The sequence below is a fragment of the Oncorhynchus mykiss genome, chromosome 21, assembly GCF_057628025.1.
Source record: "Oncorhynchus mykiss isolate SJ-2025 chromosome 21, ASM5762802v1, whole genome shotgun sequence".
Classification (NCBI taxonomy): Eukaryota; Metazoa; Chordata; class Actinopteri; order Salmoniformes; family Salmonidae; genus Oncorhynchus; species Oncorhynchus mykiss.
In genome coordinates, this window is record NC_143042.1 from 16,694,996 (window position 1) to 16,722,640 (window position 27,645).

General features: G+C 44.5%; 1 protein-coding gene across 4 annotated transcripts in view; it reads left to right on the plus strand.

The window, feature by feature from the left end:
* Positions 1-27,645, plus strand: part of sfmbt2 (Scm like with four mbt domains 2) — a 44,780-nt gene that overhangs the window by 14,712 nt on the left and 2,423 nt on the right. Inside the window, exons 5-21 of one of the 4 annotated variants that reach the window (XM_090214094.1) lie at positions 2,282-2,302; positions 10,027-10,115; positions 11,322-11,565; positions 13,012-13,109; positions 14,127-14,228; positions 16,279-16,509; positions 17,094-17,220; positions 17,304-17,417; positions 17,498-17,540; positions 18,220-18,287; positions 20,674-20,813; positions 21,363-21,472; positions 21,655-21,830; positions 21,925-21,969; positions 22,115-22,275; positions 22,772-23,044; positions 23,246-23,374. In XM_090214094.1, the coding sequence (XP_090070220.1) occupies positions 2,282-2,302; positions 10,027-10,115; positions 11,322-11,565; positions 13,012-13,109; positions 14,127-14,228; positions 16,279-16,509; positions 17,094-17,220; positions 17,304-17,417; positions 17,498-17,540; positions 18,220-18,287; positions 20,674-20,813; positions 21,363-21,472; positions 21,655-21,830; positions 21,925-21,969; positions 22,115-22,275; positions 22,772-23,044; positions 23,246-23,374 (2,171 nt within the window). The remainder of the gene's footprint in view (positions 1-2,281; positions 2,303-10,026; positions 10,116-11,321; positions 11,566-13,011; positions 13,110-14,126; positions 14,229-16,278; positions 16,510-17,093; positions 17,221-17,303; positions 17,418-17,497; positions 17,541-18,219; positions 18,288-20,673; positions 20,814-21,362; positions 21,473-21,654; positions 21,831-21,924; positions 21,970-22,114; positions 22,276-22,771; positions 23,045-23,245; positions 23,375-27,645) is intronic. The other 3 variants (XM_090214096.1, XM_090214095.1, XM_090214097.1) reach the window with 3 other exon arrangements.

Consider the following 27,645-nt stretch of genomic DNA (forward strand, 5'->3'; position numbering starts at 1 on the left):
ACCTAACCTCCTAGTATAATACTACACCTGTAGCTGGACTTTACCTGACCTCCTAGTATAATACTAGACCTGTAGCTGGACTTTACCTGACCTCCTAGTATAATACAACACCTGTAGCTGGACTTTACCTGACCTCCTAGTGTAATACTACACCTGTAGCTGGACTTTACCTAACCTCCTAGTATAATACAACACCCGTAGCTGGACTTTACCTGACCTCCTAGTATAATACTACACCTGTAGCTGGACTTTACCTGACCTCCTAGTGTAATACTACACCTGTAGCTGGACTTTACCTAACTTCCTAGTATAATACAACACCCGTAGCTGGACTTTACCTGACCTCCTAGTATAATACAACACCTGTAGCTGGACTTTACCTGACCTCCTAGTATAATACTACACCTGTAGCTGGACTTTACCTGACCTCCTAGTATAATACTAGACCTGTAGCTGGACTTTACCTGACCTCCTAGTGTAATACAACACCTGTAGCTGGACTTTACCTGACCTCCTAGTATAATACTACACCTGTAGCTGGACTTTACCTGACCTCCTAGTATAATACTACACCTGTAGCTGGACTTTACCTGACCTCCTAGTATAATACTACACCTGTAGCTGGACTTTACCTGACCTCCTAGTATAATACTAGACCTGTAGCTGGACTTTACCTGACCTCCTAGTATAATACTACACCTGTAGCTTGTAGAGACCCCAATAAAACCTGTTCACACAGACTGACAGTGCACCCTGTCCCAAGATACACACACACACACACACACACACACACACACACACACACACACACACACACACACACACACACACACACACACAGTCTCAGCCTGTTATGACACCCTACTCTGCCCTGCCCTGGCCCAGCCCATGTGTTAATAAGAGAGTGAGCTCATTCTGCCTAGTCAGCCAACACACAACAGCTGACTGCACTGTCCAGTCAAACCTGCCCACAGAAACACACAACTAACACCCAAATACATTCAGCAACTTTAATTCAAGGTAGACTCGGATGAACACGAAGGTTGCTCATAAAGTGATTGTTTATTTAGCTTGTTTGGTTTGTTGATCACATACACACACACTCAATTTAACCTGATGTAATATTTGCCACGCTAAACACTGAAAGTCACCCTTTTTCCACCTCTAATGCTCTAGCTAACCTGACGTTCTCCCTTCCACCCCCTGATCCTTCTGTTTCACCCCTTGCAAAGCTTGTCAAAAATAAATCCCATCTATAATTTAGCATCTGTAATTTATCATCCGATCCTCCTTTAAGCGGCCATTCTAGAAGAGGCATTTTCACACCGGATCATCTCATCCACATGACTCACCCTCCATAACAGAGCTTTGATGTATTTATGCTGATTTTTGGGAGTGGTTTTTTGTTTGTTAAGGAGACTATAGCTGAATTTGCTTCTACCTGACTTTTTTCACACCTCAATCTTTACCTGGTGGCAAATCTCGCTCCGGGGTAAAAATAAGACCGTGTAAAAAAAAAAATATATATATATATATATATATATTATAATAATAATAATAATAATAATAATAATAATAATAATAATAAAAGACCTATAGAAACTGCAGCAGCGGGGGATAAAATGTGCTAGATTTTTATGTAGCTTTAATTGACCTTTTAACACACACACTGGAGCATGAGTGGCCACAAGAGACACATAGAGGATCTCCGTGTTGGCAGAGAGCTGATGGGTTGAGGGGACTGAATGGCAATGAAATGGACCATGCATGTAATAACCATGCATGTTTAGTGGGTTAGATGACACCCAAGGGACTGGGTAGTTGACACACACCATGGCACGCACACAAACACTCCCGTTTTGATTTGACTCCAGAGATTTTGCGTTTATGGGTTTGTCTATAATAAGGGTTTGCATGAGAGGTGGACACAGACTGTTGGTGTGAGTGTATGTGTGTTTGCTAGCTACTGTATGCGGTGAATAGAGCTGGTAGACCTCATGTATTTGCAGAACAGGATCAGGTGGGGAGTGGAAGCCTGTAGTGTCTTTCACTAAGCTGAGAAGGTAATATTAGATTACATTTAGGCAACCTTTCCTCTTGTTTTCTCCTTGATACTTAGTGATTCAAATGAGTGATTCTCCTCTTCATTTCTATTTATCAAGCCTCTTGCATCACGCCAAGCAAAGTGTGTGTATGCGTATATGCATTCCTGTGTGTGTGTGTGTGTGTGTGGGTGTGTGTTTCTATGTTACAGTTACCTTTATTTCTTTTTGTTTCTCAGATAACGTTTACCTAAGAAAAGGTAAGCAGCCCTATCAGTCTTCCTGACTAACTCGCCTGCCTGCCTGCTGGCTCTTCTCAGCAAAGAAAAGTCTAAATTGGATCCTTGGGGCGTCCAACTCCGTCACCCAATTGAAGTTGACATTTAAAGCGGTTGTTAGGGTTAGCTAGGGTTTTGGTTATGGTTAGGTTTAGGGTAGGGACGTCCCAAGGATTCTGCATATCACTAACCTTCTCAGCATTGCATGTGTGCTTCCTTCTCCTCCTTCCTGTCAACTTACAGGAAGTTGCCTCAGAGTTTGTTTGACTCTTAAACCCCCCACCCTCTGTCTTTCTGCATGCCCCTCTGTATTTCCCCATTTCTGCACCTCCCCCCCACCTATTATTTTGGAGGGAAAGATGTCACTTCTATCTGTATTAGGGCGGTTCTTGAATTACAGTGGCATTTGGGCATGACATTTTGGTAACATCAAATATACCTTAGGTAAATTAGGATTTTCTTTTTTTAATGGAGGCCACAAATTCTCAAATCTAAGGTCATCAATCCTTAAAAAATAATTTACTGTGATATGATTAATCATTTTACTCATGTTATTTCCCTTCATTTAAATGAACTAACACCAAGTGACACTTTGGATTTAGACACCCCAAAGTATTAATGGAATCCTCAAATGTATGACATTCTAACGGTGTGATATGCTGAAGTTTCTTTAATATAGACCTGTCCTCCGATAACAGTTTGCCACTGGAGAAAATGCTCATGGACACACATTATACTAGTAAAAAAAATGTAATAATCTATTTTAATAGCCTTCCTTGTTTTTGTTGATCTATACACTATTCTAAATACTTTTGTTCATTATTCAAAATGAATAGGCTTATCTATCTAAATCGCCAAACCATGTCTCTACACATCACCAGTGGGACAAACACATTTGCTAGCCCCCAGTAGTTTCCCACAATGCATACAAATAGATGTTGCAGTATAAAATACCTACATACACACATTCTATGGTAGTCAGTCTCGCTGTTGTTTATAGGCTCTGTTTTAACTGGGGAGGAGAAGAGAGAGATGAGGGGGGCGGAGTTCAGAATACAACTTTAGAACATGTGTATCTGTCAGTGGTGTAAAGTACTTTAAGTCGTTTTTTTTAGTATCTGTACTTTACTTTGCTATTAATTTTTTTGACAACTTTCTTATTACTACATTTCTAAAGAAAATTATGTAATTTTTATCGTCTGGTTTGCTTAATATAAGGCATATGAAATTATTTATACTTTTACTTAGTATATATTTTAGCAATTATATTTACTTTTGATACTGAAGTATATTTAAAACCAAATACTTTTATACTTTTACTCAAGTAGGATTTTACTGGGTGACTTTTACCTGAGTCATTTTCTATTAAGGTATCTTTACTTTTACTCATGCTGCTTATGCCAAATCCTGACTCTGCCATCAGCATGATGCAACAGGGACCTGGATTGCGTGCCCACTGAAGCTGCTTCTTGTTTTTAGCTGATAGGAGTGGAACCCGGTGTGGTCTGCTGCAATAGCCCATCCGCGACGAGACACCGACGAGTTGTGCATTCCATTCTGCACACCACTGTTGTACTACGCCGTTATTTGCCTGTTTGTGGCCTGCCTGTTAGCTTGCGCGATTCTTGCCGTTCTCCTTTGACCTCTCTCATCAGCGAGCTGATGCCCACAGGGACGGCCCCTGACTGGATGTTTTTGGTTTGTCGCACCATTCTCTGTAAACCTTAGACAAAGTCGTGCGTGAAAAGCCCAGGAGGCCGGACATTTCTGAGAGCCTAGAACCGGTGCCCTTTGCACAGACCACATACCACGCTCAGTCGCTTAGGTCACTAGTTATTCCCATTCTAACGTTCAATCGAACAGTAAATGGATGCCTGTCTGCCTGCTTTAGATAGCAAGTCACATCCACGTGACTAACTGTCTGTAGGAGCAAACCCTTTTTGTGAATGGGGTTGTGTACCTAAAAAGACTGGCCACTGAGTGTGTTTTCTTTAATAAATAACAGTTAAATAAAACATCAAAAGCATTATTTGTCATGTTAAATCATTTTAAAATGGTGCCAAAGTCAAGCGACAGCATTTACCACCACAATTCAAGAATGACCCATTTATTTATTTTTATCCTAGCAACGGTATTCTCAAGTTTAGGATGTGCATATCACCTTCCCGTTCCACAAGTGTGTATTACCAGAATTAAACTCTCTCAGACAATCTTCCACTAGACAGCAGGTGTCTCAGCCTAGAATCTTAGCTTGTCTAGACACTGCTGACACTGCCTGCTCGGCACATTCTACGACACATTCTCAAAATTCACAAGGATTCCTACTCCAGAATTACCAGTGAGTGTGTGCGCGCGGGGCTCTACATTTTATATTTTTAATTGGTAGCACTGGTGCACCTAACTTTAAAGTTAGAAGCACCACTCTTAAGTGTGCACACAGTGCCACAGATGCCACAGATGTCTCAAGTTTTGAGGGAGCGCGCAATTGACCTGCTGACTGCAGGAATGTCCACCAGAGCTGTTGCCAGAGAATATAATGTTAATTTCTCTACTATAAGCTGACTCCAACGTCTTTTTAGAGAAACGTCCAACCGGTCTCACAACCGCAGACCACGTGTAACCATGCCAGCCTAGGACCTCCCCATCCGGCTTCTTCACCTGTGGTATCGTCTGAGACCAGCCACCCAGGCAGCTGATGAAACTGTGGGTTTTGCACAACCAAAGAATTTCTGCACAAACTGTCAAACTGTCTCAGGGGAGCTAATCTAAATGCTCGTCATCCTCACCAGAGTCTTGACCTGACTGCAGTTTGGTGTCGTAATCTACTTCAGTCGGTAAATGCTCACCTTCGATGGCCACTGGTTTCAGCTGGGTGAGTGGTTTGTTGACGTCAACGTTGTGAACAGAGTGGTCCATGGTGGCGGTAGGGTCATGGTATGGGAAGGCATAAGCTACAGACATTTTGATGGCATTATGGCAATTTGAATGCACAGCGATACCGTGACGGGATGCTGAGGCCCATTGTCGTGCCATTCATCCGCCGCCATCACCTCATGTTTCAGCATGATCATGCACGGCTCCATGTCGCAAGGATCTGTACACAATTCCTGGAAGCTAAAAATGTCCCAGTTCTTCCATGCATACTCAACAGACATGTCACCCATTGAGCATGTTTGGGATGCTCTCGATCAACGCGTACGACAGCATGTTTCAGTTACCGACAATATCCAGCAACTTCTGTCATTGAAGAGGAGTGGGACAACATTCAACAGCCTGATCAACTCTATGCGAAAGAGATGTTTTGCACTGCATGATGCAAATGTTGGTGAAACCAGATACTGACTGGTTTTCTGATCCACGCTCCTACCTTTTATTTGAAAAGGTATCTGTGACCAATGTGAAATCCATAGATTATGGCCTAATGAATTTATTTCAATTGACTGATTTCCTTATATGAATTGTAACTCAGTCAAATATTTGAAATTGTTGCATTTTGCGTTTCTATTTTTGTTCAGTGTAGATTAAAACGCTTTGGGGAACTGCTGGAAACGTAGAAACAGAATAGATTATTGTAATTGTATGGTTGGTGTTTGGCATGACAACACATTAGGTAGGATTTATGATAGGGTAGGAACCAAAGTGCTGGTCAGTGTTTCCCAGGGGACCCTAATAGCATTTGAATAGATGCATAGTTATATTTAGACACAGATTTTAGAATAGGCTATCTGATTCAGAACATGCCCTTGAACAAAACATGCTGATCTATACCAACACTGGTAGCAACCTGTATTAAAGCTAATGTTTGCATTTTAAGTAAAGGTAGCATTAGTGATGAGTTTCCTTCAGACTAACTGGCGTTTTGCAAGGAGCAAGATTCACAAACTATTATTATAATCGAGAAAATAATCGAGAAAATTCGTATTTAGAAGCAATGTGGAAAGCAGCATCGTTGTTGTTTTGGAACAATCTGTTGAGTGACATGCTGAGAGAAGCAGTCACGGTGTGGAGAAACTGTCTGTGTGCTGCCTCCCTGTTGAGTGACGGGGTGGGGTTTCAGCTTGTCTTGTTTCAAGTCTCATTTTATTTGTCACACGTGCCGAACACAACGGTGAAATGCTTACTTACAAGCCCTTAACCAGCGATGCCGTTTTAAGAGAAATAAGTGAAATAATTAAGGAGCAGCAGTAAACAGTAATGAGGCCATCTACAGGGGGTAGCGGTACAGAGTCAGTGTGTGGGGGCACCGGTTAGTCCAGGTAATCGAGGTAATATGTACATGTAGGTAGAGGTAAAGTGACTATGCATAGATAATAAACAGAGATCAGTATTGCAGCGAAAGAATGTGAAGGGTAACAACATTTCAAGTTTCCCATAGCAAAATATTTGTGTGTGTGTGTTTGCGTTCCTGTGTGGGTGTGTGTCAGGAGCTTCGAAGGTATCACAAGTTTAGTCATGTGATAACAGCGCTGCTCTCAGAACCCCACAGAGGTCATTTGCATAATGCATTCACCAGACTCACAACTTCCTGCCAGGACCTGCTAGAGAGGAGGCGCTGAGATGAGGCTCAGGCCTACTTGACAGCTGTGTGTGTGTGTGAACACTCTTGACCTGCGTCTGTCCTTAATAGTGCATGAATGAATCCTTAGTTGGCAGGAAGGACTACACACGCATCAACCTGGTCAAAGACAAGCCAACTAACACAAGGCACTCAGAAAGAGCAGGCCAGGACTGATTTGATACCCAAATGACCCATCCTCCCCATCTCCACCACCTGATTTGCAACCGCTTTGTATTTACTTGGTGTGTAGTGTAGTGTGGTGTGGATGGGTGTAGTCCCATCTCCCAATCTCATTTGCTTTTGTCCATTTTCATAATGATTATATAACTAGTGCTGGATGTGTTTAGTGTGGGCCAGTCTTGTTCTCTACCTAGCCCAGGTGATATTAGGTTTAGCCATGCATGTCATTATAGCCATTTACAAACGCCCCACCCCACCTACACACACTCTTAACCCCTTATGTCCCGGGGCAGTAAACGTGGCTTTACATTAACGGTTAACATCACTAGCTAGGGCGTCTCCCACGTCATAAAAAAACCCCTCCTACACATGATTTAGCCTACCACAGCAGAGAGGTGTCTGTCTATCCTGTTGGCTGTCATTCAGTGACTATTGAGCTACAGTTCTGACTATAAATAACATTCACCTGTATCTCTGTTGTTGATTTTTGTCTTTCTACTTTGAGTATTTTGGCATTTTTCTAAAAGGTAGTTTGTTGTCGCCAACCCACCTGGTGAAACAATGGAGTACTTATGTACTAGCAGTAGATCATTAGATTGTTACTGGTAGATATTAAAGCCTGATCTAGGGTCTGTGGTTATACTATTAATTCAGTCTTACAGAACCCCCAGAAGACTTGGTAGATAGACATTGCATCTCAGTGTGGTTTACCATGCCACTGTAATACTAATGACTAGATAAGCACTTTGTGAGACTGAGAATAAATAGTCTAATTTGGTCCCATTAGCCCTGATTAGAATCTGCTGTACTGCTGTGATCACAGATGAAAACATCCCTCCCTGCCATGATACAGGCCAGACTTGTTCTTTTAATAATGGCTTTGATTCTCTTAAATACGCTTTTGAATTGGCCTTCCCTGTCTGTTTACACAATGGCTTGTTGTTGGATATGCAAATCAGATGTTTTTTATATTTTTTTATATGTTGGATATTTGTTTGGATGTCTACCAGTATAGCAAAAGAGAGGAGAGGATTGGGGGAGGGGAGAAGACGAAATATAGAAAAGGGGAGAGGGGGTTCTCTTCAAAGTAAATTATGCAGTTATTGTTTTGTGGAAGTCAGGATTTGCCTCCGTGTCTATCGCCTGGAGGATGGGCAAGAAAAAGGAAGCAAATAATGATCATTTACATGCAAACTAGTACTGTAACTACACTCTGGACCGGAGGGAGCCGAGGAGGTAGAACAGAAAGAGGGAGGGGGAGGGGCAGAAGTTCAGATGCCGAAGCAGCAGCCTGCATTCTGCTCTGTGGCCTATTCTAAATGGCTTGATGACTAATCTAGAAGGATCTGTAAAAATAGTTGATCTATTTCTGCACACCGGAGATCAACAGGAGCACTGTGAGTGTGTGTGTGTGGAAAAAACACTATTATTAACCAGGGGTGGTGTGGAGAGATGCACTGGGGCAGAGGGACATTATTTGCAACCGTATTTGCACCATGTATGGAAAAAAGGATCGGCCATGTGTCGAGACAGAGTGATTTTGTTTTTAGGAAAATTAATTGACTGTTTCTCTAAATCGGACTCATCTGGCTTCAGAATAATATACTAATGAGAGAATATAAAATGAGGCGAAAATACCTCTGTTCTCTCCCATAGGAATGAATGATTCGATTTGTTTTCTAAGTGTGGCGTGGCTTAATGACAGGTAGCGGTGTACTCCTCCATGATCTAGGCTACTGGCCACTAGTCGTTCTACTGTGACTCATGTCACCATGCCCCATTGAGTCAGATATTCTCAGAATCGTTGCGTCCAATTGGTGGCTGTAAACCTAGAGCATTAGATGTAGAGGTCTTTGGAGAGGGGTGGATAACTCATCACTTAAAAATAGATTACTCTATTTGTGTGTATGATTTAGTAGGACCACAGAGTTTGTAAACCACAGAGCCTCTAAACATCGCGAGACTTCCGGACAACAATTTTCGAAACCGACCAGGCCGGTTTTTGGGGCTTGAGAAGTCAATGAGTGAAGTGAAAAATGATGTGTCAAACACGAGGCCTGCGTAATGACTTGGGTTGTCAATTCATGTTGGCCCACTTCCATACCGCCCGCGATGCGCCTCACTACAAGTCACAGCATGCACTGCCAACATCATTGAGAGTTTTTTTTTTCAATATGGCCATTGCGCTGATTTGAGTTTGACACCCCTGCCTTAAGTGTTAATTTTCTTGAAATCTAAAAGCACAACCTCGATTCGAGCCAATGTCTTCAGTAGTTTAACATGTTATTACTCCAACCTCGTGAAAGTGACAAACTGAAACGTTTCAATTTGAGTCAAATACAACTTTATATCGAAGAAGTGCCTTTGATTTGACGGCCAACACATACGCAGTCCGGTGTGAGACGACCGTTAAACCCGACAAAGTGTTTCTACACGTGAGTTTAGCTAGCTAATGTCGCCATGACATCGCCTACAAGTGTGTTTCGGGGGTTTCTATTGGCGTAGCAGTTTCTGCCCATCTTCATACTGTGCTGGCCAAAGTATGCCTGTGGGAAGCCACTAGTCAGCGTGGAGTCAAAGTAAAATCAAGACCCACGATGCACCATGAATTAAACATCACTACTGTTGCACTGTGGGAAACAGAAAGTGGAGTAAACAAACATGTCCTATGCAAATGAGTGGGAGCCAACCGTTTAAATGGCTCTGGAGAGGGTGATGTGTGTGTGTGTGTGTGTGTGTGTGTGTGTGTTCGTTCATGCCTGCCTTTTTCTACCATGCTCCCATTGTATCTCTCAACACCTGTTTATGTGGACTGCTCTGTACTGTAGTGCCGTATCTAACTGTTTTACGCTGTTGTTCATTGCTTAGCCTGGTGCTAATATATGTAAGTGCATTGTCATGTATAATTTTGCTAGCACAGCACAGTATGTTTGACCGTCTCTCTCTCTCCCTCTGTTCTCTCTCGTAGCCATCAAGGAGAAGTACAGTGACTGGACAGATTTTCTCATCCAGGACTTGACTGGCTCACGGACCGCACCAGCAAACCTACTGGAAGGGGTGAGTACTGTCTCGGTGGGAGTGTGACAGGGAGAACGAGACGGAGAGAACGAGGGAGAGAGATAATGAGACTGTGTATGCGTAGGTGACACCCGTGTATTAACCATCAACACATTTAGAGCTTTAGCTGATCTGTTGAGCTCTGTATGTCAAGCTGAAGTTTCACCCCAGATAATACCAGTTCCCTCTCAAATCACACATGAAGTGCAGTCAAAGAATTCATACCCCTTGACTTATTCCATATTGTGTTCTCTTTACAGTCTGAATTCAAAATGGATTACATTTATTTTTGTTCTCAACCATCTACACACACTACCCCCACAATGACTAGGGGAAAATAGGATTTCAGAAATGTTAGCAAATGTATGGAAAATTAAATACAGAAATATCTCATTCGCATAATTATTCACAAGTCAATACATGTTAGAATCACCTTTGGCAGTGATTTACAGCTGTGAGCCTTTCTGGGTAAGTCTCTAAGCGCTTTACACACCTGGATTTGACAAATGTTGCACATTATTCTTTTAAAAATTCTTCAAGCTCTGTCAAGTTGGTTGTTGATCATTGCTAGACAGCCACTTTCAAGTCTTGCCTTAGATTTTCAAGACGATTTTAAGACAACTGTAACTAGGCAACTCAGGAACATTCAATGTTGTCTTGGTAAGAAACTCCAATGTATATTTGGCCTTGTGTTTTAGGTTATTGTCCTGCTGAAAGGTGAATTTGTCTCCCAGTTTCTGTTGGAAAGCAGACTGAACCAGGTTTTCCTCTAGGATTTTGCCTGTGCTTAGCTCTATTCCTTTTATATTTTAAGATATTCTTTGAAGAGGTAGGGTTTCAGGTGCTTTCGGAAGATGGGCAGGGACTTTCAGTTTCAGCTGTCCTAACTTTAGGGGGATGCTGGCTCTGGAAGAACTTGGACTGGATTTGGACTGGACAGTAGTTGAGTGTCATCCGCATAGCAATGATAAGAGAGACCATGTGAGGATATGACAGAGACCAGTGGCTTGGTGTATAGAGAGAAGAGGAGAGGGTCAAGAACTGAGCCCTGGGGGACACCATCCATTTTAAATTCCGGCTACAACACAACAAAATGTGGAAAAAGTCAAGGGGTGTGAATACTTTCTGAAGGCACTGTACACACAGATTTGAATACTTTCCATCAATTCTGTCTTCTCCTCTCCCTCTTCTCATCCTTCTCTCTAGCCTCTGAGGGGGAAAAACACAGTGGATCTGATTGTGGAGGGTTCGGTGATTGAGGTACGGGACCTCACTGACCCCTCACTCTACTGGGCTGCCCGCGTCGCCCAGAACATTGGTGGGAGGCTCCGCCTGCGCCATGTGGGTCTCCAAGACGATGCCCACGACACCTGGCTGTTCTACCTCGACGTGAGGCTCCGCCCACTAGGCTGGGCTCAGGAGAACCGTCTGTCACTGGAGCCCCCAGCAGGTAAGGGTGAGGGGTCATAGCTGCATGGAGGTATGGGCTCTGGGTCACATTCAGCTGTAATAGTGGTATTTTAAATGCTGGGCTGAAACAAAAACCTGCAACTTTCCAGGACTCTCCAACTCTATTGGATTTCCGGATTATTAAGGTTTGGTTATGAATCATATGAGAGCCATAGATTAGGATCAAATGGTAACTTTGATGTCGTGAGGATCAATGTTACACCCACACATAATCATCTATCGTGTGTCAACGTTTTTATGACTGTTTTACACCGTTCAGAGCAGCTGGGAGTTTCCCTTCTCTCTGTTCAATATCATAAACCACCGTCTCTCGGTCTGTCTCTCGGTCTGTCTCTGTGTCTCTCTCTCTGTGTCTCTCTCTGTGTCTCTCTCTCTCTGTGTCTCTCTCTCTCTATCTCTCTCTGGCTCTCTCTCTCTCTCTCTCTGTGTCTCTCTTTCTCTGTGTCTGTCTGTCTCTCTCTGTGTCTCTTTCTCTGTGTCTGTCTGTCTCTCGGTCTGTCTCTGTGTCTCTCTCTCTCTGTCTCTCTCTCTATCTCTCTCTGGCTCTCTCTCTCTCTGTGTCTCTCTTTCTATGTGTCTGTCTGTCTCTCTCTGTGTCTCTCTTTCTCTGTGTCTGTCTGTCTCTCGGTCTGTCTCTGTGTCTCTCTCTCTCTCTCTCTGTGTCTCTCTCTCTATCTCTCTCTCTCTCTCTCTCTCTCTGTGTCTCTCTCTCTCTCTCTCTCTCTCTCTGTGTCTCTCTTTCTCTGTGTCTGTCTGTCTCTGTGTCTATCTGTCTCTCTCTGTGTCTCTGAATGACTCAACATGTTGGCCTCTGTTCATATTCGAGATCTTTCAGTTTCAACTTCTACAGAACTGATGACTTTGTCAAAAAACGCCTTTCCACAGAACACGCAATATCCCAATCATAGCAACACACTCACACTTGTAATGGCACGCAAACATGTTCCTTCAGACATACATATACCGTTCCGACTGTTTGAACATAAAATGGAACCAAACTTTAGATATCTCCTCTCCAAATGATCGATAGAAATCCAAATGAGTGTATCCAGTCTCAGCTGTAGCTCTAGTTAAGCCAGTTTGTCAAGAGTGGGAGGGGGAGGGTCATCTGGTTGTAAGACGTATTCCTTTAAATGGCATCTGATTAAAAAAACAAAAAGACATTTGGGAAACACTGGGAGAGGTTTTCTTAAAGGGATAGTGTGAGATGTTGGCAATGAAGCCCTTTCTACTAACCCAGAGTCAGATGAACCCATGGACACCATTTGTATGTCTGCATGTAGTTTAAAGGAAGTTAAAGGTAGTTTTGTGAGCCATTGCTGAATATATCCCTTTAAATAAACAGTTGGGAGAGATTTGTAAGGTCTTTTAATTTGATGCTGAGTTTCAGAGTCACATTCTGACTGTCATCTCTCTCCCGTCTCAGAGTTGCGTGGCCTGAAGAGCGCCCTCGAGTGGCAGGAGGCCCTGGAGGCGGCGCGGAGCGAGGCCCAGAAGAACCCACTGCCCCTGGAGGTGTTTAAGGTGAGGGTCAACCACACAGGAAGTAGCCCTGTGACACAGGAAGTGCTTCTACACACACCCAACTTCATGTGTACTCTTGTGCAGGTTCGTTAGTTCCCGTGACCATTCTTACTGCGTGTGCTATCAGGCCATGTGGGGCGGCTGGTTTAACAGTTACACTAATCAAATACTCACTTAATCAATGTAGTCAAACCCCTGAGTTCCAATCAGTCATTTAACAGACAATATCATGTTGTTATCAGATTCCACTCAACCCAGTCAAAACTCTTCTCTGTCCTGGCTCCACAATGGCCGAACAAGCTTCCCCCTAATGTCAGGACAGCGGAGTCACTGCCCAAAAAAAATCACACAAAGAAAAAGTGATACTTTAAAGAGTATCATAAATAAATCCCATGGTAAACAAAAGCACTGACTACTCTGTTGAGGGAAAATGTACTTGCTACGACTGTGTTGTCCCACCGAGCTATCTTAAGATGAATGCACCAACTGTAAGTCACTCTGGATAAGAGCGTCTGCTAAATTACTCAAATGTCACTGTAAAATGTTTATGCAACGTGGCTCAGACACCTCTCCTCCTATCTGTGTGTGTGTGGGTGTGTTTTATTGTGTGGTTGTTTATTGTGTGGGTGGTTTATGGTGTGTGTGTGGTGATAAGCTGCTGCCTTTCCCACGCCCCTCTTAAGTCTGGGTGTGTACCTGTCGTACAGACGACAGTGATCTGACTGGACCTGTCTGATGGCCTCGGTGGCAGTGGGTTTCAAAGGGCCACGCTAGCTAGCTCTATTTGTCTCTATAGGTCAAACACACCTGTCACAGACAATTAGTCAGACTCACATAGGTATTATTTGTTCTAACTCCGAGCATATTTGGGCGGTTGAGCAGACGAGTCAGTAATATCAAAGTAATAACATTTTAATTGTATAGCCTAGTCCCACTGCTTAGTGTTTGTTAACAAAGCCTGTTTGCAGTGACCGTTAAAAGACGTGTGTGTTTTCCTCGGTGACCCGGTGGTTTCAGGACCATGCAGACCTGACCAAACACTCCTTCAGGACGGGGATGAAGCTGGAGATGGTGTCGCCGTCGGAACCGTTCCACATCTGCCCTGTATCTGTCACACAGGTGGGCCTACCTGACCAACTCTATCAAACAGTATCACACCCCACCAAACAGTATCACACCCCACCAAACAGTATCACACCCCACCAAACAGTATCACACCCCACCAAACAGTATCACACCCCACCAAACAGTATCACACCCCACCAAACAGTATCACACCCCACCAAACAGTATCACACCCCACCAAACAGTATCACACCCCACCAAACAGTATCACACCCCACCAAACAGCATCACACCCCACCAAACAGTATCACACCCCACCAAACAGTATCACACCCCACCAAACAGTGTCACACCCCACCAAACAGTATCACACCCCACCAAACAGTATCAAACCCCACCTATCACACCCCACCAAACAGTATCACACCCCACCAAACAGTATCACACCCCACCAAACAATATCACACCCCACCAAACAGTATCACACCCCACCAAACAGTATCACACCCCACCAAACAGTATCACACCCCACCAAACAATATCACACCCCACCAAACAGTATCACACCCCACCAAACAGTATCACACCCCACCAAACAGTATCAAACCCCACCTATCACACCCCACCAAACAGTATCACACCCCACCAAACAGTATCACACCCCACCAAACAGTATCACACCCCACCAAACGGCATCACACCCCACCAAACAGCATCACACCCCACCAAACAGTATCACACCCCACCAAACAGTATCAAACCCCACCTATCACACCCCACCAAACAGTATCACACCCCACCAAACAGTATCACACCCCACCAAACAGTATCACACCCCACCAAACAGCATCACACCCCACCAAACAATATCACACCCCACCAAACAGTATCACACCCCACCAAACAGTATCACACCCCACCAAACAGTATCACACCCCACCAAACAGTATCACACCCCACCAAACAGTATCAAACCCCACCTATCACACCCCACCTATCACACCCCACCAAACAGTATCACACCCCACCAAACAGTATCACACCCCACCAAACAGTATCACACCCCACCAAACAGTATCAAACCCCACCTATCACACCCCACCAAACAGTATCACACCCCACCAAACAGTATCACACCCCACCAAACAGTATCACACCCCACCAAACAGCATCACACCCCACCAAACAGCATCACACCCCACCAAACAGTATCACACCCCACCAAACAGTATCAAACCCCACCTATCACACCCCACCAAACAGTATCACACCCCACCAAACAGTATCACACCCCACCAAACAGCATCACACCCCACCAAACAATATCACACCCCACCAAACAGTATCACACCCCACCAAACAGTATCACACCCCACCAAACAGTATCACACCCCACCAAACAGTATCACACCCCACCAAACAGTATCAAACCCCACCTATCACACCCCACCTATCACACCCCACCAAACAGTATCACACCCCACCAAACAGTATCACACCCCACCAAACAGCATCACACCCCACCAAACAGCATCACACCCCACCAAACAGTATCACACCCCACCAAACAGTATCACACCCCACCAAACAGTATCACACCCCACCAAACAGTATCACACCCCACCAAACAGCATCACACCCCACCAAACAGTATCACACCCCACCAAACAGTATCACACCCCACCAAACAGTATCACACCCCACCAAACAGTATCACACCCCACCAAACAGTATCACACCCCACCAAACAGTATCACACCCCACCAAACAGTATCAAACCCCACCAAACAGTATCACACCCCACCAAACAGTATCACACCCCACCAAACAGTATCACACCCCACCAAACAGTATCACACCCCACCAAACAGTATCACACCCCACCAAACAGCATCACACCCCACCAAACAGTATCACACCCCACCAAACAGTATCACACCCCACCAAACAGTATCACACCCCACCAAACAGTATCACACCCCACCAAACAGTATCACACCCCACCAAACAGTATCAAACCCCACCAAACAGTATCAAATCTAGTCATACCCTTAAAAGTGTTTCAATGTGTTAATGCAGCCATGGTAATAATGGCTCTCTGTAGGTCTACAATGAGCACTACTTCCAGGTCACAGTGGATGACCTCACTCCAGAGGCCACACCCCTGTCCCTGGTGTGCCATTCTGAGTCGCCGGGCATCCTCCCCGTCCAGTGGTGTCTGAAGAACGGGATTGGTCTAGAGCGGCCTAGGGGCTACCTGAGCCAGGACTTTGATTGGGCGGACTACCTGAAACAGAGCGGGACTGAGACCGCCCCGGACGCATGCTTCCCCGACGTAAGATACTTTTGCTTCCTTCTCTCTCCATCCCTCCCCTCTTCCCTCTCTCCATGCATCTTCTCCTCACTGTCCTCATCCTTCTCTCTCCATCCCTCTCCTCCCCTTTCTCTTCCTCCCTCTTGTCGTCCCTGTGCCCACCCCCCTTAAAGCTGCATTATGTCACTTTTTGGACGACCCGACCAAATTCACATAGAAATGTCAGTCATAGATCTGTCATTATCATTGAAAGCAAGTCTAAGAAGCCCTGGGTCTGTTCTATGTGCACTGGTGTTCACAGATTTTGTTTTTTTATACCAGATTCAAACAGCTGAAAAGACTATATTTTGGGTTATGGAAATTATATTTCACAACGGTTTAGATGGTACAATGATTCTCTACACAATGACTGCTTGTTTTGTCACAAAATGAAATTAGGTGAACTATTAGAATTTTAGCAGCTAGGAAATGGTTGAGCGATTTCTGCATATTGCACCTTTTTAAATGAATGCTTATACAGACAATGTGTGTGGCTTAAGTCTTGTCAGAAGGATCCATTGTTATGTCTACCCTTTATCCCATTGGCTGTCTGTCTGTGTGTGTAGGCGTGGCAGAGCCGAGGCTTCGCTAAAAACATGTGGCTGGAGGCCGTTAACCCTGTCAGGCCCGCCGAGGTGTGTGTGGCTCAGATCACACAGGTCAGGGGTCGCCTGCTGTGGCTCAGACTGGAAGGTGAGATGTGTGTGTGTGTGTGTGTGTGTGTGTGTGTGTGTGTGGACAGCTGTCTTACCCCATGCTCTTTTGTCCCTCTCCAGGCCTGCCGAAGTCCGTCCCTGAATGTATTGTGGATGTGGAGTCCATGGACATCTTTCCTGTAGGATGGTGTGAGACCAATGCTTACCTCTTGACTCCACCACTGAAGCCTGTCTGTAAGTATCCCCGCATCTCTCTCTCACACGCGCACACACGAGCACACAGTGAAAACCCTATTATTTTGTGTTGATTGCAGGCCAGCAGCAGAAGAAGATAGCCGTCGTCCAGCCAGAGAAGCAGTAAGTTCGCTGATGCTCCAAAACTACAGAGACCCACTCCAATTTAAAACCCTCTCTGTTCCATTCCCTTCTTGAAAAGCCCCATCCAGCACTTTAACAGTTCCATCACACAGATTGCTATTCCACTCTAAAAACAAATCAATGCATTGCCAAGCCATTTCAGCAGCCACAGAAATGCATGGCCTATACTTTACAATACAACCTCCTAGATGGAGAACACACTCAAGTAGATACCCTTAAAAAGCCTCGAGGCCCCTCTCTCTCAGACCATAGCCCCCCCGCCCCCCCGAAACAGTAGCTAGCTGTTCACTTGGAAATGGCCTTTTATTTTTTTCAGAGGACAGATTTATTATATTGACAAATGACATGTTTCAGTAGCGCCTGGGAAACGCAGCTCTGAAGGATCAGGGTAGTGGTCGTTCAGAGACGACATATGAGGCTTTCAGTAACACTTTGTCAACCTCTCTCATCTAACCTCTTTTACCATATCTCTCACCCAAGGGACTCCTTCATCAATAATCCCTCATTCCATTGTTGTTCAGTTGTGTTGAGGGAAGGACATGTATCACACTAAGCTAAATCTGACTGGGTCTTAAATAGCTGTATCGTTGATTGGATGGCTTGGCTGTTCACTTGATTGATTGATTGGTTCATGGATTGATTGATATTCCGTCTGTAGGTTGGCTCCGCCACAACCCGTGGAGACAATCCCTCTCAACCTCTGTGAGCCCATTGCCATGGATACAGGTAAACACGATTCATAATTCAAATACAGTTGAAGTCGGAAGTTTACATACACTTAGGTTGGAGTCATTAAAACAAGAAACACACATTTCTTGTTAAGAAACTATAGTTTTGGCAAGTCGGTTAGGACATCTACTTTGTGCATGACACAAGTACTTGTTTACAGACAGATTATTTCACTTATAATTCACTGTATCACAATTCCAGTGGGTCAGAAGTTTACATACACTAAATTGACTGTGCCTTTAAACAGCTTGGAACATTCCAGAAAATGATGTCATGGCTTTAGAAGCTTCTGATAGGCTAATTGACATAATTTGAGTCATTTGGAGGTGTACCTGTGGATGTATTTCAAGGCCTACCTTCAAACTCAGTGCCTCTTTGCTTGACATCAAAACAAATCAGCCAACACCTCAGGAAAAAATTGTAGACCTCCACAAGTCTGGTTCATCCTTGGGAGCAATTTTCAAATACCTGAAGGTACCACGTTCATCTGTACAAAAAATAGTATGCAAGTATAAACACCATGGGACCACGCAGCCGTCATACTGCTCAGGAAGGAGACGCGTTCTGTCTCCTAGAGATGAATGTACTTTGGTGCAAAAAGTGCAAATCAATTCCAGAACAAAAGCAAAGGACCTTGTGAAGATTCTGGAAGAAACCAGTACAAAAGTATCTATATCCACAGTAAAACAAGTCCTATATCGACATAACCTGAAAGGCCGCTCAGCAAGGAAGAAGCCACTGCTCCAAAACCGCCATAAAAAAAAAAGCCGGACTATGTTTTGCAACTGCACATGGGGACAAAGATCATACTTTTTGGAGAAATGTCCTCTGGTCTGATGAAACAAAAATAGAACTGTGGGGCCATAATGACCATCTTTATGTTTGGAGGAAAAAGGGTGAGGCTTGCAAGCCGAAGAACACCATCCCAACTGTGACGCACGTGGGTGGCAGCATCATGTTAAGCAACATCTCAAGACGTCAGTCAGGAAGTTAAAGCTTGGTCGTAAATGGGTCTTCCAAATGGACAATGACCCCAAGCATACTTCCAAAGTTGTGGCAAAATGGCTTAAGGACAACAAACTTAAGGTATTGGGAGTAGCCATCACAAAGCCCTGACCTCAATTCTATAGAAAGTTTGTGGGCAGAACTGATAAAGTGTGTGTGTGAGCAAGGAGGTCTACAAACCTGACTCAGTTACACCAGATCTGTCAGAAGGAATGGGCCAAAATTCACCCAATTTATTGTGGGAAGCTTGTGGAAGGCTACCTGAAACCCAAATTGACCCAAATTAAACAATTTAAAGGCAATGCTACCAAATACTAATTGAGTGTATGTAAACTTCTGACCCACTGGGAATGTGATGAAAGAAATAAAAGCTGAAATAAATAATTATCTCTATTATTATTCTGACATTTCACATTCTTAAAATAAAGTGGTGATCCTAACTGACCTAAGACAGGAAATTTTTTACTAGGATTAAATGTCAGGAATTGTGAAAAACTGAGTTTAAATGTATTTGGCTAAGGTGTATGTACATTTATTTACAGCTATTAATGAAAATGAGAGATAATGATTAACATGGAAAAGCCCTGTAAAGTGTGTGCGTGTGCGTGCACGCTAGCCACACCTATTTCATTACAGATTCATATTGATGAGCAAACAACATTCGTCTAACAGTTGCACTTCACAATCACTGATTGGTACCTCACAGCTCTCAGAGAAGTGTTGCGTTCTGACAAACTGCTACATATTGATCAATATAACACTTCTGTTTGCACTCCTCTCAACATTTTACACGGCCAATGTTATGTTTATTTTTTAAGGGTGTGTGTGTGTGTGCCAATGCTCTGTTTATTGTGTGTGTGGGGATGTGCATCAGTATGATGTCCATAAGAGACGCATGTCCTTCTAAACTTCCGCTCATGCATATTTATCATTTGTCTAATTACTATTCAACCGGAGCTGTGCAATTCCATGTGTATGAGTAAGAAAGTGTAAACTGAGGCGTGGCATGACACTACATTATGTGCAGCACACCTCTAATACAAGCCTCGTTAACAAGCCATTGGATTTTTACAACAGCTCATTCATAATGTAAGTGTTAGGCTGCTTTTACACAGCCAGCCCAATTCTGATCTTTTTTTCCACTCTTTTGTCTTTTGAACAGTCACATCAGATCTTTTTACATCAGATCTTTTTCAGATCTGATCGGTCAAAAGGCCAATTAGTAAGAACGCCTATCAGAATTGGGCTGCCTGTCTAAACTGGACTTCTATATAGTCTATCAAGAGATTGAACTTAATAGGCTGCCTGACAATCTTATACCTGTCTGTCATTGGAGGATTGTCTGATGTCCCATGATGCTTCTCTCTCTCCTCCTCAGGCTCAGCCAATGGGAGATACTGTTGCTCCAGGATCTATGTGAACCACCGCTGTTTCTCTGGCCCTTACCTGAACAAGGGGCGCATCGCTGAGCTGCCACAGGCTGTAGGGCCGGGGAAATGCACTCTGGTCCTCAAAGAGGTAGGTAGATGAACATCAACATACTGGTTGCATCTATTCCCACTACCTTTGACCAGAGTCCTATGGGATCAGAAAAACTAACAACAGACTCTGGAGGAGGTGGTGAGGCATATGCCTAATTAAAGGACTGGAGAGGGAGGAAGGGAGGGAGGAGAGAAGGAAATGTCTTGTTAACCACCTGCGGTCTCTCAGCAGCAGCTTCAGTTTAATGTGAGCTGTCAGTCATTTCTGTTTACACACACACACACACACACACACACACACACACACACACACACACACACACACACACACACACACACACAGTAACTCAGCAAAAACAGCCTTTAATTTCCCTAGATACCCCCTAGTGAGAGTGTGTGAATGTGTGTCTTTGCTCATTTGAGTGTGTTTGAGGGTTCGTGTGTTTGTGTTCTACTGGCTTTTGTTCTTAACTGACTTGCCTAGTTAAATAAAGGTAAAAAAACTTCACTTCACAACTAGGGAGAAAAAAAATGACAGTTTTTTTTTTTTTTAAGAAAGTGTGTTCTCCTCTGTGTCCCCGTGCAGGTGCTGAGCATGTTGATCAATGCGGCCTACAAGCCAGGGCGTGTCCTGAGAGAACTACAGGATGTGGAAGACCAGCACTGGGACTGCCACGAGGAGACCCTCAAAGCCAAGTGAGTCCCACCTGGAGGAGCTCGACCAGGACTGGCACGACAATTTAGGACCCATTTTTAACTTAAGTCATAAGACAATCCACATCAGACCAGAACACGTTCCTGGTGAACATCCTGAGTTTACGGTCCTGTATGAACAATACCGTTGGCCCGAGCTGACACGGTTTCTCTCCGCTCCTTAGATACAAAGGGAAGACGTATCGATCGTCCATCCGGATCGTGCGTCTGGCAGAGCAGATCCCAGACTTCTGTCGTAAAGTGTGTGGGAAGCTGCAGTGCTGTCCCAACCTCTTCAGCCCCGTCCAAGTCACAGGCCAGTGTCCTGAGAGCTGCTCCATGCAGACCAAGACCAAATATAGTGAGTGTGTGTGAAGGTGTGGTTACTCTACTTGTGTGTTCATGTGTGGGTTTCTGTTAATGGGAACTAAGATCAACTTCATATATGTTTGTAGGTTGGTGTGTGCGTGCGCGAACAAATACAGTAATTTTCTACAAGTGTGAGTTTGTGTGTCTGTCACAAAAAACACACACACACACGAAAATACACACAGCCATTTGTTTGATTAAACCCCCTTTTACATGAATAGCTAACCTGCATCAGAATTGAGCCCATATGAACTGTGTCGAGTGTTGTGTTCCCAGCGTATTACTACGGTAAGAAGAAGAAGCTGTCTAAGCCGTTTGGAGGAGAGGAGAGTCTGGAGGCCAAACCCACACGACGCAGGAAGAAGAGGAAGGCCATCTTTGTCCAGAAGAAACGGCGCTCGTCTGCAGTGGACTACACTCCTGCAGGGTCACCACAGGTCTGACAGAGCTCTCCATCTATTTCGGTCTGTCTGTCGCTCTCTCCGTGTCTCTTTCTCTCGTGTGTAAGAGTGAAGGCTGTGTTCCCCTCCCCCTCTCTTTTTCATTTTCTTTCTCGCTCTCTCCGTGTCTCTCTCTTTCTCTCTATGTGTCTCTTTCTCTCTCCGTGTCTCTCTCTCTCTTTCTCTCTGTGTCTCTTTCTCTCTCCGTGTGTCTATCTCTCTTTGACTCTCTCTCTTGCTCTCTTTCTCAGAGCGTCTCTCTTTTCGTGTGTTTCTCTTTCTCTATTTTCGTGTTTCTTTCTCTGTCTCTCGCGTCTCTCTCTTGTGTCTCTCTCGTGTCTCCTCTCTCTCTTTTCGTGTGTCTCTCTCTTGCGTCTCTTTTCTCTTTCTCTCTTGTCATGTCTCTCTCTCTCTCTATCTCTCTTCGTGTGTCTTTCTCTCTCTATGGACTTGATTGTCACTGCACTAAGATTGACCCTATAACTCCCTACAGGACAGTGATGAAGATGAGGACGAAGATGATCTTATGTTGCAGTCGGGCAGTGAAGAAGGCACCAGCTCTGAGCCGCGCGAGGACCACACAGACACGTCCTCTGTGGAGGTGGCTAACAGCCGGCCGCGGCGCGCCGTGACGCTACGCAGGGCCACCCATACCGGCGTAGCTTCGAGCAGCCGTGACGGTCCTGAAAGCAGGAGGCGGAGCACTCGGTCCCTGTCATATAACCAGGAGAGCAAGTACCACCCACCCAAGAGACAGGAGATGCAGGTGAGAGAGAGAATGCTACACGCAGAGACACACACATACACAGACCCACAATAATGAAGATGTGATTTAGTATTTGATGGGTTCTTTGGCTCCCTGGTGGCCGGGTGGCCCAGATATGTTCAGTGAATGGCGTCCGGCTGTCATATCCAGTCGATAAAGGTCCTGTATGTAGATTAATCTTTGTGTCCTGTGGCCCTCCAGGTGGAGTGTAGTGAGGCGGAGTGCCAGCTGGTGTTGGAGAGGAACCCTCTGGAGTGGTCCGTAGAAGACGTGGTCACCTTCATCACCTCCACCGACTGTGCTGCTCTCGCCAACATCTTCCAGGAGCAGGTACACACAACCAGTCAAATGTATTTATGAAGCCCTTTTTACATCAGCCGATGTCACAAAGAGCTGTACAGAAACCCAGCCTAAAGCCCCAAACAGCAAGCAATGCAGATGTAGAAGCACGGTGGCTAGGAAAACTCCATAGAAAGGCAGGAACTAGCAGCAAGGAGTCATCAGGCCAGATAGTCCTGAGGGATGGTCCTAGGGCTCAGGTCCTCCGAGAGAAGAGGGGGAGAGAGAATTAGAGAGAGCATACTTAAATTCACACAGGACACCGGATATGACAGGAGAAATACTCCAGATATAACAGACTGACCCTAGCCCCCCGACACATACACTTTTGCAGCATAATTACTGTAGGCTGTGACAGGAGGGGTCGGGAGACACTGTGGCCCCGTCCGACGATACCCCCGGACAGAGCCAACCAGGCAGGGTATAACCCCACCCATTTTGCCAAAGCACAGCCCCCACACCACTAGAGGGATATCTTCAACCACCAACCTACTACCCTGAGACAAGGGCAAGTATAGCCCACGAAGATCTCCCCCACAGCACGAACCCGAAGGGGGCGCCAACCCGGACAGGAAGATCACGCCAGTGACTCATCCCACTCAAGTGACTCACCTCTCCTAGGGACGGCATGGAAGAGCACCAGTAAGCCAGTGACTCAGCCCCCTGTAATAGGGTTAGAGGCAGAGAATCCCAGTGGAGAGAGGGGAACCGGCCAGGCAGAGACGGCAAGGGCGGTTCGTCGCAACAGTGCCTTTCCGTTCATCTTCACACCCCTGGGCCAGACTACACTCAATCATCTGACCTACTGAAGAGATAAGTCTTCAATAAAGACTTAATGGTTAAGACCGAGTCTGCGTCGCTCACATGGGTAGGCAGACAATTCCATAAATAGTGAGCTCTATAGTAGAAAGCCCTGCCTCCAGCTGTTTACTTAGAAATTCTAGGGACAATTAGGGGGCCTGCGTCTTGAGACCGTAGCGTACGTGTAGGTATGTACGGCACGACCAAATCAGAACGATAGGTAGGAGCAAGCCCATGTAATGCTTTGTATGTTAACAGTAAAACCTTGAAATCAGCCCTTGCCTTAACAGGAAGCCAGTGTAGGGAGGCTAGCACTGGAGTAACATGATCACATTTTTTGGTTCTAGTCAAGATTCTAGCTGCCGTATTTAGCACTAACTGAAGTTTATTTAGTGCTTTATCCGGGTAGCCGGAAAGTAGAGCATTGCAGTAGTCTAATCTACTGTAGAAGTGACAAAAGCATGGATTAATTTTTATGCATCGTTTTTGGACAAAGTTTCTGATTTTTGCCATGTTACGAAGATGGAATAAAGCTGTCCTTGAAACAGTCTTGATATGTTCATCAAAAGAGAGATCAGGGTCCAGAGTAACGCCGAGGTCCTTCACAGTTTTATTTGAGACGACTGTACAACCATCAAGATTAATTGTCAGATCCAACAGAAGATCTCTTTGTTTCTTGGGACCTAGAACTAGCATCTCGGTTTTGTCCATGTTTAAAAGTAAAACATTTACCGCCATTCACTTCCTTATGTCTGAGGGAGGGCAATTTTGGGGCTTCACCGTGTTTCATCGAAATGTACAGCTGTGTATCGTCCGCAAAGCAGTGAAAGTTAACATGGCGTTTCCAAATCACATCACCAAGAGGTAAAGTATATATTGAAATCAAACAATAGTGGTCCTAAAACGGAACCTTGAGGAACACCAACATTTACAGTTGATTTGTCAGAGGACAAACCATCCAGAGACACAAGCTGATATCTTTCCGACAGATAATATCTAAACCAGGCCAGAACCCGTCCGTGTAGACCGATTTGGGTTTCCAATCTCTCCAAAAGAATGTTGTGGTTTCAAAAGCAGCACTAAGGTCTAGGAGAACGAGGACAGATGCAGAGCCTTGGTCTGAAGCATTTTAAAAGGTAATTTACCACCTTCACGAGTGCAGACTCAGTGTGCTATGATGGGGTCTAATACCAGACTGAAGCGTTTTGTATACATTGTTTGTCTTCAGAAAGGCAAGGAGTTACTGCGCAACAGCTTTTTCAAACATTTTTGAGAGGAATGGGAGATTCGATATAGGAATATATATTTTTTTTTTCTCCATTTTCTGGGTCAAGAGGCTTTATTATTGCCACTTTTAGTGAGTTTGCTACACATCAGGTGGGTAGGGAGCATTTTATTATGTTCAACATAGGAGGGCCAAGCACAGGAAACGTCTCTTTCAGTAGTTTAGTTGGAATAGGGTCCAGCATGCAGCTTGATGGTTTAGAGGCCATGATTATTTTCATCAGTGTGTCAAGAGATATAGTATTAAAACACTTGAGTGTGTCCCTTGATCATAGGTCCTGGCAGTGTTGTGCAGACTCAGGACAACTGAGCTTTGGAGAAATACGCAGATTTAAAGAGGAGTCCATAATTTTCTTTCTAATCATCTTTTCGTCAAAGAAGTTCATGAATTTATCACTGCTGAAGTGAAAGCCATCCTCTCTTGGGGAATGCTGCTTCTTAGTTAGCTTTGCGACAGTATCAAAAATACATTTTAGACTCTTCAATTTAGCTGGAAAATAGGATGATCGAGCAGCAGTGAGGGCTCTTCGATACTACACGGTACTGTCTTTCCACGCTAGTCGGAAGGCTCCCAGTTTGGTGTATTTTCTGGAAGCTTACTTCAAGGGCTCGGGTGTTTTCTGTATACCAGGGAGGAAGTTTCTTATGGCAAATGTTTTTAGTTTTTAGGGGTGTGACTGCATCTAGGGTATTACGCAAAGTTAAATTTAGTTCCTCAGTTAGGTGGTTGACCGATTTTTGTACTCTGACATCCTTGGGTAGGTGGAGGGAGTCTGGAAGGGCATCTAAGAATCTTTGGGTTGTCCGAGAAATTAAAGCTCGGCTTTTGATAATCCTTGGTTGGGGTCTAAGCAGATTATTTGTTGCGATTGCAAACGTAATAAAATGTGGTCCAATAGTCCAGGATTATGAGGAAAAACATTAAGATCCACAATATTTATTCCACAGTACAAAACTAGGTCCAGAGTATGACTGTGGCAGTGAGTAGTTCCGGAGACCTGTTGGACAAAACCCACTGAGTCGATGATGGCTCTGAAAGCCTTTTGGATTGGGTCTGTGGACTTTTCCATATCAAAGTCACCAAAAATGTGAATATTATCTGCCATGACTACAAGGTCCGATAGGAATTCAGGGAACTCAGTGAGTAATGCTGTATACAGCTCAGGAGGCCTGTAAACAGTAACTATAAAAAGTGATTTAGTAGACTGCATAGATTTAATGACTAGAAGCTCAAAAGATGAAAATGCAGTCATTTTTGTGGGGTAAATTGAGATTTGCTATCGTAAATGTTAGCAACACCTCCACCTTTGCGGGATGCACGGGGGATATGGTCACTAGTGTAACCAGGAGAGGTTTGATTTAACACAGTAAATTCATCAGGCTTAAGCCATGTTTCAGTCCAATCACATCAAGATTATGATCAGTGATTAGTTCATTGACTAACTGCCTTGGAAGTGAGAGCTCTAACATTAAGTAGCCCTATTTTGAGATGTGAGGTATCACAATCTCTTTCAATAATGACAGGAATGGAGGAGGTCTTTATTCTAGAGAGATTGCTAAGGCAAACACCGCCATGTTTAGTTTTGCCCAACCTAAATCAAGGCACAGACATGGTCTCAATGGGGATAGCTGAGCTGACTACACTGACTGTGCTAGTGGCAGACTCCACTAAGCTGGCTAACCGGCTGCTGCCTGGCCTGCACCCTATCTCATTGTGGAGCTAGAGGAGTTAGAGTCCTGTCTATGTTCATAGATATGATGAGAGCACCCCTCCAGCTAGGATGGAGTCCATCACTCCTCAGCAGGCCAGGCTTGCACACACGCTGAAATACATGCAGACACACACATGTCCCCAAAACAACACACTTTCTTGTTTGATATACAGACTCTCTCTTCACGTTATAATTAACATTGTCATCCTTTCCTCTCTCTGTCTCTCTGTCCTTATTGTCTGTCTCTCTGTCCGTATTATCTGTCTCTGTCCTTATTCTCTGTCTCTCTGTCCGTATTATCTGTCTCTGTCCTTATTCTCTGTCTCTCTGTCCGTATTATCTGTCTCTGTCCTTATTCTCTGTCTCTCTGTCCGTATTATCTGTCTCTGTCCGTATTCTCTGTCTCTCTGTCCGTATTCTCTGTCTCTCTGTCCGTATTCTCTGTCTCTCTGTCCGTATTCTCTG